Here is a 20,835-nt window from a genome sequence, read left to right as displayed (position 1 = left end):
CCTATGATGCCTGTGTGTGCCATACTCTGCCCTACCCTGCCTGTGTGTGCCACACTCTGTCTGTCCTATGCTGCCTGTGTGTGCCATACTCTGCCTGCCCTACCCTGCCTGTGTGTGCCATATCCTCCCTGGCCTATGCTGCCTGTGTGTGCCATACCCTCCCTGCCCTATGCTAACTATCTGCCATACTCTGCCTACCCTATGCAGACAGGCAGCATAGGCCAGGCAGTACATACAATGTCTGAGGTGTGAACAGGAGAACAATGTGGGTGATTACAGCCTGAGCCTGAGGTGTGAACAATGCAGGGGGTGAACAATACAGAGACTAAAAGGGGTGAACAGTACAGGGGATTACATTTTTAAACAATACAGGGGGATTACAGCCTGAATCTCAGGTGAGAACCATGCAGGAGGGGGCCAGTTAAACTCCGTACTGATACCATTTAAATCTTACACAAAGTTAAGCCATCAAAGCAGTCAGACAGGTGGGGGGCCACACAGAGGGGGGGATGGGAAGCCAGTTGGACAGCACTGTACTAGATGTTAGGTCTTTGCAAGGAAGACAATCAGATTACCAGAACACAGATAATCCTCCTGCATATTGGACTTTTGTATATCTAAGTACTGTTAATCCAAATACATACCATGTTATCCATTAACATAGGTTTTCACTGGTGTAATGCAATACATTGTTTCAACTGTGGTGTGTAATACTTGATTTAATAGTGGTTGAAAAGATAAATGTTGCTTTATTGTACCCAGTTTATATTAGATTTTTGTAGTGGGCCCATGACATTCATATGTTGCTAGGTGTGCTTAATCCAGTCACATACCATTCCGTAAAGAAGATCAAGTGCTCGCAGTCTAATTGACTCATCCTTGTCATCCAGACATTGTAAGATAAGGTCTTTGTGGGACTGCACCGATTTGGGATGCGTTTTTAGGATTTTTGACATGGCTAATAAACCCAGGTATTTCACTGTGGATAGAGGATCCAAATTAGTTATAGCCATTAACTCCTTATAATTATTATATTAATAATTTAAATACAGTAAAACCTCAATGTTACATAGCCTGATTTTATGTTTTCCCTCATTTTAAACTATTTTTGTGGCCCCACCAATATATAATTAATTTCCCCAGTTTTACATTTTCACATGTTTTACACATTTTTTCCTGGTCCTCTGAAAAAAATTAAATGGGGGTTCTACTGTATTCAATGTCTTACCATAAGCTCTTTAAAGCCTACCTCCTAGCTATGTCTACATTGACACAATTCAAATGAAAGTGTAGATAGCATAAATATTTACAGTGTTGCAGAAATCAAGGAAGTAAATAAGTTTAAACTGAATCCTGCTGCATAAATCAAGTGTAACATTTTACTAGATAGCTTGGTGTACCCTTTAGAAAGTTATGTTAAATGATAACAAGTAATATGGTGCTGTGAAACATTCATCTGGGCCTTACAGGCAATCAGTGTGTAAATTCCCTCTGATAAGCTGGAGCAACATAAAATTAAATGAATATTTTGTACTTACAATTCTGGTCTGAATCTTCTATTAGAATCCTTAACTTCTGCACACAGAGCTGCAAGAATTAATATTGAAAATGGAATAAATTTTCAAGGTACACCCCTAAAAAAAATCTCCTTATTATGCAAAAGGTCCAGCAACAAGAAATACAAGAGATACCTGTATACTGGCACTGTGGTTAGGCATTCCTGATGAAAGTGATATTAAAACTGCGGATATAAGAACAAACATTTAAACACTTAATTAACAGTAACTTAAATAAAACAAAACTAGAATAGATATGCCTTCCCTTGATTGGATAACTTGATTGAAAACCTGGCAAACAGGCTGCACTGAAAAGGACAATTAGACTATTTTAAACATATAATGGCAGGTATCTAATTCCCACTATAGGAGGCAGAAGACACAATAGAGAGAAAAAAAAGAAAGAAAGAAAAGAATGCATACCCAAAATAGCAGTTCTCAAGGTCAAAGATGGTGGCTACACCACTTCATTGCCTTACTAAGGGCTACTTGCAGAAAACTGTTGAGTGTATTAGTGGAATCTTGAGCCTCTAGGGAGATTTTAGAAATAAAGTACTATACCAAACTAAATCCCTATTAGGGAAAATGGGTTATGCAGTAAGCAGTTACAGCTGCTTTCTCTAGATAAGAAAAAATAAACTTGAAAGTAAATATAAAGTCAAGAAAATAAACTACACAGAAAAAATAGAACAGACGCCTAGTTGGGACAATAAAAAGAATTTACATGAAGAAACTGAAGGGAGCAATCCCAACTCTTTGAAAAGTTTCCTATAACTGTCTTACCTCTTACAGGAAAGAGGTACCCTAGAGCAGGGGCCCCCACCTGCCGGGCCGCGGACCAGTTCCGGGCCGTGGACAGCAGGGCAGTGGGCCGCAGCGCACCTCCCCAGCGCGTCGCATGCATTACGCGCTGCGCCCCGCCCCCCTCGGTCCGTGGAAAAAAAAAAATTTGCCTCCTACCGGCCCGTGCTGCTAAAAGCCCTAGAGGTGCCCAATTTACAGTGCATAAATGCAACATGTAAAAAATGGGTTATCTAGGTACCCAGGGAGTAATGGAGACAAGCTCAAGAGGGAGGACCAACAATGCAAAGGAGTAAAATAGGATCAAGTCTGTTGACTCATGGACAGTGGAAAGAAAAGCTTTCAAGGCAATTTCATGCTTAACCACGGATGACAGCACCCTTCTCCGCTTTTGTACCCTCCCATCATATTTACTGTTAAAGCTGATTGAACTTTTTGGATGAATAAAACAGTCCAACGCCTAGTGGCTATTCAGTTGACAATGATCTTGATACAAAAGAACAGATAAAATAAGCAACAAAAAAAGAAATCCTCTTAGACCAAGCATATTTATGAAAAATGGGACTCTCTAGGGTATTTTTTGGACCCCAGACATTGCACTAGTTTCAGAGACTTTTTGCATACCATCATCCCCAGCTCTTGGACTTGTTGTAAAACATAAATATTCCACTGCTCGGAAAGAGGTGGACAACAGTGGTCTAGTGTGTAAGGAAATGAGATGTTTTATGCAGCTGTTTTGTGCACTGCCTCCAGTGCACTGAAATTTAAATCCCATGGTTGACATGTCCTTTCTGGAAGTAGCAGGAATAGTTGTCATAGCCATTCATCGTTACTTATTGTACAGTACAAATGAGTGCTCCAAGGGAGAATCAAGACTCAAAACACTATTTCACTCAGCACTGCACAACAGCAATAATGCTTGGCAATCCAACTGATTGGTTTACTTGTGTCTGCAGTAAAATAAATTATTTAATGGATAACTGTTTTAAAGACTTGATGCCAGACAAATATAATATACCTGCTATAACAGTGTTCACACACTCATACAAGAGGGACATTGCAGATGTGCTGTAAAAGACAAACAGTTGGTTAGAAAATGCAAAGATGCATAAGGCAAGAAACTTATGTTCAGCACCAAGACAGTGGGAAGAGAGAGGTGAGAAAAATTGGAGGAGAACAGGAAGGAAAAAAATGGTGTCAGACATTAAAAGTGACAGATTTTGATACAGAAAACCTCGGTGCTTAAAATATTTATATACACTATCTTTCTATACAATCTAGATTTATTTACATAAAATGTAATAACATATTATCTACACTAGGAGTCAAGGAGTTACATGTCATTACAAACTTCAAGCTTGGTTTCATATAACACTTGTTTTACTGACTCTTTTGTCATCAATCTAAAAATGCATCATTTTGGTTTATGTGTATTATATAATCTGATTTTTTGCATTGATCCTATAAACTCATTTATCAAAAATCACATATAACTGAACTATAATGGGTAAAAAAAAAACACATTTGCAAAATGTTGCTTTCCTAGATTTTGCACAGGTAGGCAACTGGCAAAATATCATACAGATTGTGGATTTAAAATTATTCTAAAAACTCGTTAAAAAAAAAAAAAAAAAAAAAATTGCTTAACATTCTCTAAAAGAATCTTACCTGTGTATCAAATTAGTTAAAGGTTCAATCAATTTCTTCCCAAGTCTAGGCTCCAAAGGGGTAAGTGCACCAAACTAAAACAAAGGAACAAAATAGAAAAGTACTATACAGTCAACCCTCACATATCTGTTAGTACTACTAATGGTACAACACTGTGTGGGGGACAGCCACGTATGGCTGCTTTTAGTGGGATGGAAACCTAACTCCAACCACAGGCTCCCTTCAATGGCCCCCCTCACAGCACCACCAGTTAGCCTGAAAAGTGTGTCTCACATAATAATAAATTGTATTATTTACTAATTATACTTATATTGTGACATTATATTCTATATATACAGTATATTGTGAGTCCGCCCCTAAGCTCAGTAACTAACAGCAGCACAGAGCATGTGCAGTGAACCAGCAGAGAGAAGATGAGGAGCTACTGGGGCATCTTTGGAGGCACAGACCACCCCTGCTAAAGAGCTGTGGTTGCCTTGGGCTGGTACAGAGGCCCAACACATAATGTACAACATTTCTAGCCTAGTTCTTTAGTTAGGCTTTAGTCCAGATCCAATTTAAAATACAGCAGGGGGCAATAAGATTTTGTAGAATGCCAAAAATCTGATTAAAATTCCCTGTGTAGTTTAGACCTTAGGATTATGTCAAACACATTTTCTCCTTCTGTGTGTGCAGGTAGATGAAATTCTTGTCGCTACTAAGTGATAAGGAGTGGCATTGGGTAGTACTGTTCTCTCCACTGGTGGTGTTTTGAGCCTACGATGCAGCATTAATTACACTCTAAAATAGGAAATAGTGCTTATTATAATGCGTTATAGGGCATATTTACTAAAGAGTTAAAGATAGTTTTCTATAAAATCAACTAATAAATACTTTTGCAACTACTTCAGAGAGGGTTTTTAAGTTTTACTATTTTTCTGAGAATTTTGTGTAGAGCTTTCCTTTTAACCAATGAGAAGAATATCCCTAAATAATTTAGGTAACCATTAGAGAAGAAACACCTTCAAAAAAATGTAACAAATCTTGATAAGGCAGCTTTTTCAGATTGGGGACTGCACTGGATTGTTGATGTGGCCCTCGGTCCGACGGCGCCTATGCCCAGCAGTTGGATCAGATTCTTTGGCCCTTGAGCCAAATACTCAAATTAGTCTGCCTAACACCTGCCTAAAAGGTAATGGTAAATGGGGCATGTTATGCAAGACAATTCCTGGCCTTTTTTCAGCTATTTTAGCCTGGAGAAAAGATGCAATGAAATAAGCACAAAACACCATATATTAGTCAATAAAGAATAAATCAATAAACTAACCAGAACTCTGTACATTAAGAAATTGTAAAGAAATCTAACTAGAAAAGGGTTAAAAGCAAAACTACAGTTTTTCTCAGACAAATTAAAAAGCTAGAAAAATCCAGCCTCTAGAGAAATAATTTACCACTTCATTCCTCACTTATGAAGTGGGGGTGTGAATTAAACACTTTGTGTTGAAGTTGTTAATAAGGAAAGGTGTAAATTCTTGTGCTTACCAGTTTGATTATTTTAATAAGGACCCAGTTGTTGGTGGACGAGGTCATTAGCTTGAAGAACAAGGGGGCAAGGGATAAATAATTTTTAGGATTTCGCCGTGCCAGCTCACAGATAACGTTCACTGCTGCAGACTGTACACCTTGGAAAGAGTTAGGAACACAAGTATATAAAAAAAGCCTGTATACCTCAAATTTTGGTGAAATAAATAATCTGAATAACAAACATTGTTAGTATTTGTGTTTACCTGGATCGGGATCCTCCAGTTTCTCTTTTAGGCGTGGGAAAGCAGGACGCAGTGATTCTGGGTACTTCAGAAATACTTTGTACATGATTAAAACAGCTTTTTTTCTAATGTAAGGCTTGGTGTGGGACATCTGCAACAAAATTATTTAGATATGAAATGTCAATAGAATCATATTAAAATTGGCAGCAGGGATTTATCTTCTATAAGCACTGGTAGATGAAATTTGCAAGAGAAGCTAGGTTATGCAGGACTGAGTTTAGGGGTCAGATATATAAACTCACTTTTGGGCTGGCTTAATTTATACACTGTATATCACTGTAACTATTTGTCCAAATGTATTTGTATACTTACCAGTGTCATAATATCATTTGCAAGATCTCTGGCCAGATCAGGAGTGACAAAGCAAGATAACCCAGTCAGGGCAACCCCAGTATCATACTGGTTAGGGCTGCTTAGATCCTGCAATAAAAAAAAGGTGTAAGGTCAGTGCAGTTGTAAAGTTGGTAGTACTGCAACTTGTGTTGCAAAGTAAAAATACAAAAAAACCCCCAAAACTATTACTTAGGGCAGGGATCCCCCAACCAGTGGCTCGTGAGCAACATGTTGCTCACCAACCCCTTGGATGTTGCTCTCAGTGCCCCAAACCAGGTAGTTATTTTTAAATTTTTGAATAAAAACGTGATTTACTACAAAATAAAGCCTCCTCTAAGCTGTGTGCATAGCGGCTACCAAATAGCCAATATTAGCCTTTATTTGGCACCTCCATGAACTTTTATGATGCTTGTGTTGCTCTTCAAGTCTTTTTACATTTGCCTAACCCAAAGCAGAAATGGTCCAAAGTTTCTTTATGTTTTTAATGTCTATACCTGACATACCCACTCTGTCAAAGATTGGTGGCATATGGGAGCAGCAAAGAGGGTGAGCTATGGGTGGGTAAAGCTCCCCTACACAGTCAGGTCTATATTTTAAGACTGCAGGAGCCAGTGCCAGGCCTATGGGTGATGGTGCCATTTGCCACCCCCTGTCCCACTGACAGGGACAAACAGCAACCAGAAAAAACTTCCAATCTTGTAAGAAAATTACTCAATAATTACTGGGTTTTATTAAATAAAATGTTATATTACACATCTCACACAAACCCTTGTTTTTATTAGAATGCAAAGCAAAAACATAAGTAGCCAACCTAAAAGAATGGCTACCTACCCCTGCACTTACATGGCGCACCCCCCCGCCCCGTGTGTTTTGACACGCATGCGCAGTTCGTGTGGGGGAAGCGGCTTGCGATGCAAACCGGCGCAACGCAAAACTGAATGCGTACTAGGGATAGGCAGGAGAGGCTTCTGCCTGGCGCCCCCTAATCGTTGTGCCCTAGGCAGCTGCCTCTTCTGCCTACCCCAGATCCGGCCCTGTGCATAATTAAATATTAAGTCTGAAATGCTAATTGAAATCTCAAAAGATTCAGTGGTTTTTATTTGTACAGTGTTTGCTAAACCTATTTTTTAGTGTTTGTAATACCTATTTAAGCTTCTGTATTGAAATACAAGATCTTTTACTGCAGCTTTATTTAACAGTAACTCACCTTCCGAATCTGGTTTGTAGTCAGCATGATCACATCTGTCGCCTCATGAAAGCACTGTGATGCAGCCAGATATCCAATTCTCTGTGACCAAAACAGGTAGTTAGGTTTCCCTATAACAATACTTCACTAAGTTTTAAACAAATCAATTAAATGCATTATATTCATATAATTTGATTAGTTCAGTACTCTGCCAGTAATGTATACTTGCCTTGAAAGTAAACTTTGAAGCGCTCATCACTTCAATGATATTGAACGCAGCCCAGCTGATGTCATAGCCCAGCATTTGTAACTAGGGAGAGAAATGAACAAAATGACGATGTATGAAAGTTTCTACTAAAGTATACCATGTCCTATAACAGTGTTTCTCAACCTACAAAAGGTTCATGTGTAAACTTAAAAAGGCTCAAATGGACCTAAAGGAGAAGGAAAGGCAAAGTCACTTGGGGGTGCCAAAATGTTAGGCACCCCCAAGTGACTTTAACCGCTTACCTTGTACCCCGGGCTGGTGCCCCTGTTCGGAGAAAACAGCACCAGCCTGGGGTACCTGTAGTGGAGCGCTTCCTCCTTCCTGCTTCCTTTTCCTAAAATGCCAGCGGTCGGCACATGTGCAGTAGAGTAAAAAGCCGACTTTTCTGTTAAAGTTCGGCTTTTCACTCTACTGCGCATGCACGGAACCAGGAAGGAGGAAGCGCTGCAGCTACCCCGGGCTGGTGCTGTTCTCTCCGAACAGGGGCACCAGCCCGGGGTAAAAGGTAGGCAATTTAAGTCACTTGGGGGTGCCTAACATTTTGGCTCCCCAAGTGACTTTGCCTTTCTTTCTCCTTTAAAAATACAGTAGACACAGCCCTATCTCAGTTTGAAAAAAAAAAAAAAAAACCATTTTTATTTAAAGAAGGAAAGTCTAATAAAAAGTTAATCTCAAGCTGCAGGCATACATTCAGTTCTCTCAATAGTGCCCTTATGTCTCCCCATATTTCTCCCGTTCAGACAATCAGAAGCCTCATAGGAAAAAAAACGCTGTGCTCTGTAAAGAAAGTTCCCATAATGCCTCGCTCCTGCACCAACACCAGTGTACATGCTCAGTGTGTAAGACAACGAGGAAGCTTCCTGCTGATTGGCTTAGTGAGTTCTTAGCATTCCTGAGGGAATGGGGAGCAGGAGAGAGCTGCGTGTCTCTGGCACAGGAAGACAAATCTTTTGACAGAGGACTCTGCAGCGTTTCTGTAAGTGCTTATTGCTATATTTACATAGACCTTTCTGATAAAGCTTATCAAGTTTTTACCTTTCCTTCTCCTTTAATTACAGAAATAAAGCATATAAGTAACAGTGTCTTTTGCAGACACATCTATAACCCCAGTTGGAATTTTGGTTGCGAAGAACCAAATGGATGAGGCCTAGGTGCTGAACAGGACAAGCATGTGAGGCAGTGTTCTCCACAGGAAAAAAAAAATGTCCGGGCAGGGAAAAGAAACAAAATTATCTGCTTTCTTCACCACAATCACAGTAATAAGAAGCCAATAGAACTGTACACTTTTGCAAATGCATTGCACAGTTCTGAAAGCATTTGTAAAGAGTCTTCTATTAACTAGAATGAGGTAAGTAGGAAAGTAGTACCGCAGCGAACAAAAAACTGCCAGGTGACGTGCGTAGCAAAAACTTGTTCTGGTGAAACAAGTTCAACCTTAAATTTTTAACTTTTTCACTTTCCATTAAGTAACATTTGTTGATAAATAGTATCTTTAATATTTTTTTCAGCAGTGTTTAAAGACTGCATTTCAGCTGAAGGACAGAGAAATGTCTTTAAAAAAAAGTCTTATAAACTTTGCTTATCAGTGACATTCCACACAGTGCTGTTCCCTACACACATCTAATCACACATCAGATCTAGGTATTGGTACAGTTGCATGTGTCAAATTAAGTATTTACTTTATATCAATATGGGGTCATTTCAAATAAATACAGATTTAGTTTATCTTAATTTACCATACATATTAGTTTACTGTGGGTTAAAAATTTACATGCCCTCTTAAAGCAGTCTTAAAAATTCCAGTAAGATTTGACTCATAGAAGCTTCTGTTTACCCAACTGTTCTAATTATTAGTTAAATGGAAGTGCACCTCTGTATTTAAGAATCTATCATAGAGGCACTTCCTGTTTGCTCTTGATACCACTGGAAATTTCAAGAAACTCAGCCAAGACCTCAGAATTAAAATTGTGGAACTCCACAAGTCTGGTTACTGCTTACTAACAATTTCTAAAAATCTGAAGGTCCCACAAGAATCTACATACAATTTTATACAAATATTTCACATCCCACACTGCATCAATCAGGGAGGAGGTCTTAAATTTACTTGTAGGGTTGAACAAACTCAGCTCTGAAAGGTTCAACTGAACCCCAGAACATCAAAGGAACTGGATAATGAAATGGGGGCATTAGGTACCAAAGTATTAACATCCATCAAGAGAGTAATTCTTCACCATGACATATAAGACTGTCATACAACAAAGAAACCCCTACTCCTACTGCTCAGCTAGACTTTTAAATCTATTTGCTCAGAATATATATGATTATGAATGGAAGAAAATGGTTAGGCTTTTAAGACGAAGAGCACAATCCCAACTGTGAAGCATGGTGGTGACAATCATACAGTGGGGTGTTTTGCTGGAAAAGAGACTGGTGCACTTCAGAAAATAGATGGTATCATGAGGAAGAAAGCAATAACTCAACACGTCGTTTAGAAATAAAAAATTAAATCTCAACTTTGTGTCTTTCAGTTGACAATGAGGCAAAGCAGACCTCTAAAGTTGTAACAAACCAGGAGGCTCACAAGACCCTTAAAAAAGGGCCACAGCTTTATTTCCATTTTCTGGTTGCAGTGTAGTGAATGTTTAGGTTTCTAAAGTACTTTAAACAAGCAACATACCCCAATGTATTGTGCACTTTATGTAAAAAAAAAAAAAATCCTGACAATTTAATTTTAGAATGAATACAAATAACAGAGGTTTAAGGTATATACTGTGCCAAAGGTAAAACAAAAAGGTGTGCCAAAAGTCTGAACAATAGAAGTCTACCAAGCTAATGGTGGCTTTTATTTGTCTCAGAAATATGATACTTTTTATCCCCCAGTGGCAACAATACCCCAATTAATTATTAAGTAGTTCTTTCCATTTTTCACAGTGCATTTTACTTTGCTTTGTATTCCTTACATTCTTAAGTTTTTCTTTATTATTTTTTCCCTAGTTTCATCTTAAATATTGATTTCAGCCAAATTACATAAAATGGAAATTCCCTTCCTATATTATACTGTATTTAGTGCTAAATATAAATGATTATTATTAATACATATGATAAAGTAGGTCAGCATTTAGTAAAAGTCCCACTGGCATAGATCACTGCTTGTAAGCACCTTTTGTATCCAGCTATGAGTTTTTCAATGCTTATTGCAGACATTTTTGCCTACTTTCTTGCATGTTTTATCCAATATTTTTGGACCATCTTGCATGTTTAAGATCTACTCACAGATTTTCAAAGATGTTTAAATGGAGGCCATTCCAAAACCTTTAGCTTGCTTTTTCTACTTACTGCCTTATTGTAGGAGACATCCCCCTTCAGCTTCTTGGCTGACTGTTTCACACTGGCATCCAGAATTTGCTGATATTTGGGAAAATCTGTTCTTCCTTCTACCCCATGTTAAACAGTTGAAGGGTCTAATAGGGTCTTTTTTTTTTTTACATTTTGTCTGGTTTTTTTTGTCTGTATCTGTTTTTCCTGATTACAGGAAGTTCCTTTTGTATATGTATGTCTTCATTTCCTTATATATTGATATGGGCAAGTGCAGATTATCTCTTTTTTTCACTGTATGAACAAAAAGAGTTGGGAGTGGATTGCAATAAAAACCTGCATCTCATGTAAAAGATAAGCAGTAGTTAGCTTTAGCTGGCCTGTTTGTTGCACAAAACAGCTGGTATTGTGGACACAGTGTGGACCCTGCATCTGTTGTAAGTCTTTTCTAGTTGAGAATGTCAGTAACAGTATTGTTTAACAACTTTGTGCAAAGCACATCATATTTCTTCTCACACTTAAAGAAAATGTTAAGCGCTGTAAGAAACACTGCTTTATTAACAGCATGGAATTAGCTGCCTGTGCGTCCATCTAAAAGAGAGCAGTATTTTATCATAAAGGGTAGCAGACAATACTTTTCCTTCAAGGTCCAGATAAAGAAAAAATCAATGACTAATAAATACAGACATATTACAGCCTAGATATCTAACTAGTTTAAAACACTGCTAAGGATCAAAATAAGGAATTTATGATATGGCATGGTTGCATAAAACAGACGGATGAGCCAATTTACTTTCAGTTCTTACATGGAACCAAGGAGTCATACTTTGGATGTACTTGCTATAGAGTATACTTACATAAGTCAACTTGCAGACAGCATTGGCCTTCACTGCAATGTTGTCCTGCTTCAGCTCTTGTTTAATTTCATCAATGCAATGAGAGATATATTTTGCCTGAAAAAAAATGGATTCAAATTATTTTATTTTCTCAAAGATGTATATAGTTTAGTAAATCTGAGTTTGTGTTTTGTTCGTCTTGCAATTATTATAGCAAATTTCCTACATGCATATTTTGCGGTACAAAAAAAGCTGTCATTACTCAGTAATGAGATTTTAGTAGAGTGATTCTATTTTTCTCTTATATCTGAACCCTGCAGCCTAAAAACCAGACACTTATCCCATTGCCATTTCTTACATTTCAATTTGTGAAAAATAACTAGTGCTTTTGACAAGGACTACTGATGATCATATACAGACACTGGCACATAGTGTGATTCTGGACTGCCACCTTTTCAGGAGAGAATGGCCGGAAGGCACTACAGCTTCGGATTAATAGAAATTTGTGATGTTTTGGTAGCCATGTGTTTGGGTTACTATATAAAAAAAGATAAAAGTGGAAACATTTTCCTTGTGCCATTGTCATAATCAACTAAGCACTGTGGCATGATGGTTAACTTTGCTGCCTTGCAGCACTGGGCTGATAGGTTCCATTCCAGCCAGAGTACTCTTTGCAAGGAGATATTTTCCCCAAGCTTGTGTGGGTTTCCTCCCATACTCCAATAACAATTAGGCAGATAAATGGCTCCCGATAAAGCAGATGATAGTGTGTCAGTTCTGGAGGGTGAAATGATTGGTAATTATGTGTAAGATGTAATTCAGTGCTGTTTAACTGGCGGCCCGCTCTATGTGGCCCCCCACCTGTCTGGCTGCTTTGAGGGCTCTGGCACACGGGGAGATTAGTCGCCCGCGAACAGGGAGATTTGTCGCGGGTGACTAATCTCTCCGTGTGCCAGAGTCCCGATGGCTTACCTTTGTGTAAACCTTTAAGGGCTCTGGCACACGGGGGAGATTAGTCGCCAGCGACAAAACTCCCTGTTCGCGGGCGACTAATCTCCCCGAGTTGCCTACCCCTGCCATTCCACCGGCAAACATGTAAGTCGCCGGCAGGATGGCAGACGCGGCGGCGCGATTTCACGCAAATCGCCGCAAAAGACTTGCGAGTCTTTTTCGGCGATTTCCTGAAATCGCCCCGCCGCGTGTGCCATCCCGCCGGCGACTTACATGTTCACCGGCGGGATGGCGGGTCATGGCAACTCGGGGAGATTAGTCGCCCGCGAACAGGGAGTTTTGTCGCGGGGGACTAATCTCCCCCGTGTGCCAGAGCCCTAAATAAATGGTATCAGTACTGAGATTAACTGGCCCCCTGCATGGTTCACACCTCAGATTCAGGCTGTAATTCCCCTGTATTGTTTAAACATGTAATCCCCTGTACTGTCCATACCTTTTAATCACTGCATTGTTCACCCCCTGCAATGCTCACACCTCAGGCTCAGACTGTAAGCACCCACATTGTTCACCTCTTCACACTTCATACTGTAGGGGCTGTGCCAGCATTGCGTCACTGTATGTACTGCCTGTGTGTATGGCACCCACTGTATGTACTGTCTGTGTGTGTGGCAGCATAGGGCAGGCAGAGTATGGCACACACAGGCGGGTTAGGGCAGGTAGAGTATGGCACACTCATGCAACATAGGGCAGGAAGATTATGGCACACACAGGCAGCATGCTTGCCCTACCCCACACCTTTGTGTGCCATACTCTGCCTGCCCTTAACTGCCTGTGGGAGGTGCACCTGGCAGGGGTTTGTTCTGGGAGTTTGTTAGCAGTTGGAAATAGCCATTAAATGGTCCCTAAGGTGTGTAATTATGTACTGGAGGTTGCTGTGCTATCCATAGTGGAGGAGGAGGCATATGGATTTAATGGTGTGTCTTAATATGACATAATATAATTCTTTTCACATTTGGGTTTTTGCTGCGCTACCACCATTAATGTGGGCATGGTCTTAAAAGCTCTTGTTATAACATGGGTGTGGTTTGAAGTGGGTGCAGTTTAAAAAAGGGGAGTGGTCAAAATGGCTTCCATTAGCGGCCCTCCACTATGTATGCTAGAGAAATTCTGACCCTCGGCACAACAGAAGTTGGACAGCACTGATGAAATTATTACAATTTTGAGAATGCAGGCCGTTGGGGCAAGGAATGCATCAATAAGCATCAATTAACAACAGTAGTATGTAGGGGTTTTGAGCCTTTATATTGAAGTGCACTTTAAAGCCCTTATTTTGAATTTAATTCTCAGGCACTGTTGACAAAGAAAACTATTGGTGCCAATCCTTAAAAAAAAACTGTGGAACCACTTTCTTATTAAAGACTTTATGGTCAACTGTAGGTTGAAATAAAGTGGATTGGTGTCATGTAGTTTTTTTTTTTTTTTTTTTTTTATTAATTATGGAGCACTCTTAACAAATGTGCTGATTCAGTTCTGTTTTGGCTTGAAATCATTACTGAACTCCTAATAGGTTAAGAAACATAGATCAAATATTTTAAACAATGAACTGTATTACTGGGCGGGTAGGAAAATAACGGCAAGGAATTGGATCTTCATGTGTTATATTGGATGACATTTGTTCTAAGTGCAAGGCCAAGATGCCATCAAATATTTAAGGTAACAATTTTTAACAACAACTACTGAATGGGAATAGAAGTTACAAAGGAAAAAGAAAAAAAGAGTATCTGTACCGAAAAGAGTACTCAGAATTTTAGTTCTATGTACACATTGAATATTTCTGCTGCTATATAAAAATACATGACTTTTTAACATGGAATAACAGGTTTTGAGCACACAAATACATACAAACTAATTATAAATGTAGAGGGTTTGGTCATTATGGTAGTAACTGTATTTTTCATTATTTTCTTTAGAGTACATTATGCCATCAACGGAAACAGCAGCATAGCATTAAAGCCATCTGCTAGAAATTGGCAAAAATAGCCAAAATGGAAACCCAAAATAACCAAAAGGATAACAACTTAATATGATATTCAGCACAAGTGCAGATGTGCTCCTGTGATGTGACAAAATTAAAATCTAAAAAACATAATATTAAAGGCCACAAATTAAAAAATATAGCATTCCTGCTATATAAGCCCATTATAACACCATCCATATTGACCACCAGTAATAACACCATCCGTATTCACCACATAGAATACATTATTATTAAATGCTCCAGTATTAATGGCTTATTCTGATATATTTTCCCTGCTATAACACCATCCTTATTTGCTACATAGAATACCAAACAATAGGGACACTATTGGAAATGGCACAGGTTGAAATTGGATGCAGTGGCAATCACCAAGTAGTAATAGCCATAGGAAGCAAATCCTCCATAGGCTGAGAATAACAGGAAATTGCATTTTCTGAGATAATTAAGGTTTGAAATAATCCTTTCCATTGTAGTTGCTATAAATTGAATCGCGGCAGTGAAGGCAAACGTAAACTTAAAGGTCTTCACTGCATTTCTTTTTATTTGTATGTATAATCTACTATTGCCAGACATCATATTGCCTCAATAGTTAGCATTTCTGTATGGCAATACAAGTATGGGATCCCTTATCCAGAAACCCGTCATCCAGAAAGCTCCGAATTACGGAAAGCCCATCTCCCATAGACTCCATTTCAATCAAATAATTCAGAAATTTTAAACCAATTTCTTTTTTCTCTGTAGTAATAAAACAGTACCTTGTAATTGATCCCAACTAAGATTTAAATAATCCTTATTGGATGCAAAACAATCCTATTAGGTTTAATTAATATTTTATTGATTCTTTAGCAGACTTAAGGTATGGAGGTCCAAATTACGGAAAGTCCCCTTATCCGGAATACCCTTGGTCCCGAGCATTCTGGATAACGGGTGCTATACCCGTACCATGTATGGCCCTGAGTTTGATTCTGATGTGGGACTATCTGTTGGATGAAGGTGAGTTAACTGACTTATTATGATACTGACCCTAGTGCATTATGTGACAGGACCCTCAAACTGTAAGCCTTGTTAGGGACAGCAGTTTTCTGAAGTTGCCTTGCGAAGAATCTTACGGCTACTTTGAAAAATCAAAATGGCTCGTATGTTTTCCCACTGGCTATTTACATAGTTGCCTGTGGGAGAGCATTTTCAGGACATTAGTCGCCCGCAGTACAGCAGACAACTAATCTCAACATGTGCCATAGCCCTTACAGAGCTTTGTTTATTTAAGGTATAATAGTGTTTCTCAAGCAAACACACAACTTTTAGGGCAATGTCACAAAGGGAAATTTGTTAGGCGTGGTAAAAATTCCCTCTCTCAAAAAATGCCACCCCCTTCACTAACATTTGAATCTCCACAAGTAAATTACATTACTTGTGGTGACTAGGCATTTTCACATTTTCCTGTAATTGAGTCAAATCACAGTAAGTAATGTGTTTACTTGCTGCAATTCAAATGTAAGGGGGTGGCATTTTGGGAAAATTTGTTGCCCGTGATATTGCATATTGACCATGGGCAGTAAATCTCTCCCATGTACTTTTGCATTAACCAGTGAAGGGCAACAGTACAGTACATTCTAATTACTTTGATACATTTATTTTTTGGTGTTACTGTTGCTTTAATAACAGAGATCCCTTATCTCTCACAAGTTGCAGGTATTATGCAGTTATGGTTAGAAGGTAAAATATATTATTTTCTATGCATTAAATGCTTATACTTAATTTGTACTTTTGTTTTTATATCACACAGTACACTGTACTAAATGTGTCTTTTTACTTCTTCAGAATGCCCACGTATCTTTTTTTTTTTTTTTAACTAAAACTTAGCTTTAAAAATTCACAATTATAAAGAGCAATAAGGCAATCTTTAGAAATCATTAGTAAAATACATAATTACATATTACAGGGCGTAATGTATCTTTCTTGCAAAATACGGATGTTAGAAGTCACAAACGAGTTCCATAACAATACAAAGGCAAATGGCTGAAGATCAAGTGCTTTTATACAGGTCATGAAACTTTGAGGAGATTTTAAAATATCTTCATACTTTACAACAGCAGGGAATATTATTCTTTTATAATATACAAGTTTCCAGTAATATAACACACATTACATCACTAAGTATATATAACTGATAAGATCTCTAAGTAAATTTAATAAGGATATAATTAAAAGATATTTATGGCTCTTTTGTATTAAAGGAAAATATAAGTCATTTTACACCATTTTCATCTAGAAGAGCAAATATGCATTCTCCCCTTATCTCACCCTTAATGGCATTCAGGGTGAGCCTCCCCTTACACTGTTCCAAGCATCCAATGCGTAGTGCAGTCCCAGAGTTTGGTAAAAGCTTCTCTACAACATAGCATTACATTTAATTTAAAAGGTTAACTACCACTTAATTTAAAAGGTTAACTTTCTGATGGGAATTTCTTATGAAAAAGCAGTCATCATAAAGGAAGCCCTAATACAAACAAATTAATAAGGGTAAGAGCAATATTGCCTCTAGTTGGTTTGTGGGCTGCTGGAGCCCTTCAGTGTCATCTTTGCCCAGCGCAAACATCTTTGAGGTGCCACCAAGCAGCAGACTAGAAAAGGCAATCTACAGGAAGACACATGAAGATCTGCAGAATGTTGTCTCCCATTTTCTTTACTGCTCAGAGGGAAGGAGGCAAAACATGATATACACATTTGCCCAAGAGAAGCAGTTAGTGGAAATAAAAACAAAAAAAACACATGCACTCACATTGTAGCAGTTCTAGGGGCCCTTACACGTGGGTATTTTGTTTACATGTGTTTAACATGCTTTTGAGCGCACCTAAACGCTTCAGCTTATTGATCATTATATTCTGTCTGGCAGTGTGCATGAGCATTCAGTGTTATGTTTAAATGCATTTGCATTTAATTATTTTAGGTCCAACATGTTCATTTTTGTGGCCTTAAAACTTGTTAAAAGTTCAATAGAATATAGGGTTGCATTTGGAACTCATAAAAATACATTTTACTGTGTTGAAAAATGCATAGAAACACTAAAATGTGTTTTTACATGCTAAGCATTTATTTATAAACTAATTTAAAAAAAAAAAAAATGCCTGTGTGTGAGAGCCATAATTCGATCTACTTTAAAGGACGTCAACCTCAAAAATAGTTTTTGCCTAATAAAAGAAAACTTAATTCTAAGCAACTTTGCAATATATATTCATTACATATTTGTAATGGTTTTTGAGTTATTTGTATATATATACCAGCTATTAAAAGCAGTGTCTGCTTGTCCTTTTTATTCTCTACCCTGAGGGGTCTGGTGTTTGAAACAATGTAACAAACACCAGCAGATTTTACAGACCTGACTTGCTGGAGGAGCCTGGCACTTGCAACATTGTTTAAAAAAGTAACAACCAGGAGTTCAGCAAATTCTGCTTTCTATAGCAATTACATTTAATGCATAGGTATTTACCAGAGACTTTAAAGTCTCCACTGGTAAAACTTTTAATCGTGTAATCACACAAAATTTCCTTCTCATGCATTTTTACACTATTATGAGATTCTAATGGTTTGGCAGTGGAGGTTTTACACTGAATTCAGTACAGGTATTTTCAGACGTTTTGACGTCTATGCCATCACTGTACAGCAGTAACAGAAACAGCCACCAGCCTTAACTGCATTAAGAATTTTATTTCAAGTGGTAAGCCAATAAGGAAAAATAAAGATGCACAGTGAATTTAAAGGTAAACAAATGTTTCACTTTAGTTTAATGTCAGTTTTTATGCTTGCATGTAGGAATCAATTTTCTAGCGCTCAACCGACTATTAATATTTTCTTCTATTTATATTTCTGACAAACAAATGTGCTGCCTTGCTTAATGGTAGGGTTTTTAGCTGTCACAGTCTCAGGATTAGAGCCTCTGTCAAAAAAAGATAAAAAAAAGAATGAAGTATACCCAGAGCCATTGCCTAGGCCCAGATGCAGGCACACAGAGTTGATTCACATTTCAGATTCTAAACACTCAAGCTGCATTTCAGTGCCAAAATCCATGTGCATGCACCCGGGTTGACCCTTTGTCTCTGGGTGCAGGCACAGAGAGAGGCTGATGACAGAATAGTTGCTGATTTTCAGCCTGAGCTCATCCAGAAGCAGAGAATCTGCCCCATTTGGCATTAGCCTCTCTCTTTAACCAAAAGGCTCACAAATATTTACTATATTGCTACTTGTTAATTCCTTTGTCTGACTAAACAGTAAAACCAAGCAAAATGAAGAGGCTTAGATGATTAAAAAAAAATGAATGCATTAAACTTATGAACAACATAATGTACCCCCTACTGTAAGTTTGTAAGCATGCAATTTATAAGATATTCCTGGCTCATATATATATATATATATATCCAAAATATACCGAGTTATATAAAATAACACCGAGTTATATTCCAAAAACAATCAATTGTGTATTAAAAACGCATGAACAGCCAACGTTGCGTTTCGGTCCCCATCGGGACCTTTCTCAAGGCAACCATGCTAACCAACCCCATGTTCTATTTATCCATAGTGAACCAGCAAATAGGAAGTGACATCAGTCACTTTGGAATATAACTCGGTGTTGCTGGTCTTTTTTGGATATTTAAATCATTTACCTTGCACCCGAGCTAAAGCAGAGTGCCACCCTGGGTTCGCTATATATATTTATATATATATATATATATCTCTATCTCATAGATGATATATATATCATAGATGATATATCATAGATGATATATATATCATAGATCAGTGCTGTCCAACTTCTATGGTGCCGAGGGCCGGAATTTCTCTAGCATACATGGTGGAGGGCCACTAATGGAAGCCAGTTTTGACCACTCCCCTTTTTGAAACCACACCCACTTCAAACCACACCTATTTTATCACAATGGTGGTAGCACAGCAAAATCCCAAATGCTTGATCCTTACTGTGGGGATATCAACCATCATTCATATGTGAAAGAATTATGTCATATTAAGATATACCCTTAAATTCCATATGCCTCCTCCTCCCCTGTGGATAGCAGAGCAACCCCCAGTACATAATTAAACACCTTAGGGACCATTTAATGGCTATTTCCAATTGCTAACAAACTCCCACAACAAACCCCCTGCCAGGTTCACCTCCCACAAGCAGCATAGGGCAAGCAGAGTATGGCACGCACAGGAAGCACTCTGCCTGTCCTAAGCTGTCTGTGTGTGCCATACTCTGCCTGCCCTACCCTGCCTGTGTGCGCCATACTCTGCCTGCCCTACCCTGCCTGTGTGTGCCATACTCTGCCTGCCCTACCCTGACTGTGTGTGCCATACTCTGCCTTCCCTACCCTTCCTGTGTGTGCCATTCCCTCCCTGACCTATGCTGCCTGTGTGTGCCATACTCTACCTGCCCTATGCTGGCTGTATGTGCCATACTCTGCCTACAGTACCTATGTCTGAGGTGTGAAGAAGTAAACAATGGGAGTGATTACAGTCTGAGCCTGAGGTGTGAACACTGCAGGGGGTGAACAATGCAGGGATTAAAAGGTGTGAAAAACACAGGGGATTACATTTTTAAACAATACAGAGGGATTACAGCCTGAATCTGAGGTGAGAACCATGCAGGGGGCAGTAAATCTCAGTACTGATACCATTTACTGCTTACTCAAAGGTAAGCCATCAAAGCAGCCAGACAGGTGGGGGGCCACACAGAGGGGGGTCGCGGGCCGCCAGTTAGACAGCACTGTCATAGATGATATATATATCATAGATGATATATATATCATAGATGATATATATATATATATATATCATAGATGATATATATATATATATATCATAGATATATATATATATCATAGATATATATGATATATTATATATATATATATATCTATGATTATATATATATATATATATATATATATATATATATATATCATAGATATATATATATATATATCTATGATATATATCTATGATATATATATATATATCTATGATATATATCTATGATATATATATATATATCATAGATATATATCTATGATATATATA

At 38.3% G+C, this 20,835-nt stretch overlaps 1 protein-coding gene across 2 annotated transcripts in view; it reads right to left on the bottom strand.

Moving 5' to 3' along the window:
• Positions 1–20,835, bottom strand: part of ap3d1 (adaptor related protein complex 3 subunit delta 1) — a 69,727-nt gene that overhangs the window by 41,365 nt on the left and 7,527 nt on the right. For both annotated transcript variants that reach the window (XM_031905072.1, XM_031905068.1), the window contains exons 2-12: positions 11,790–11,885; positions 7,579–7,659; positions 7,371–7,451; positions 6,143–6,250; positions 5,792–5,921; positions 5,547–5,686; positions 4,026–4,099; positions 3,376–3,425; positions 1,692–1,741; positions 1,539–1,587; positions 834–979 (exon numbers count right to left, since the gene is read on the bottom strand). In XM_031905072.1, coding sequence (XP_031760932.1) covers positions 834–979; positions 1,539–1,587; positions 1,692–1,741; positions 3,376–3,425; positions 4,026–4,099; positions 5,547–5,686; positions 5,792–5,921; positions 6,143–6,250; positions 7,371–7,451; positions 7,579–7,659; positions 11,790–11,885 — 1,005 coding nt within the window. The remainder of the gene's footprint in view (positions 1–833; positions 980–1,538; positions 1,588–1,691; positions 1,742–3,375; positions 3,426–4,025; positions 4,100–5,546; positions 5,687–5,791; positions 5,922–6,142; positions 6,251–7,370; positions 7,452–7,578; positions 7,660–11,789; positions 11,886–20,835) is intronic.

Source organism: Xenopus tropicalis, chromosome 1 (assembly GCF_000004195.4).
Source record: "Xenopus tropicalis strain Nigerian chromosome 1, UCB_Xtro_10.0, whole genome shotgun sequence".
NCBI classification, from domain to species: Eukaryota; Metazoa; Chordata; class Amphibia; order Anura; family Pipidae; genus Xenopus; species Xenopus tropicalis.
Note: the sequence above shows the minus strand (reverse complement) of the source record. Positions and strands in the feature narration are given on the sequence as shown.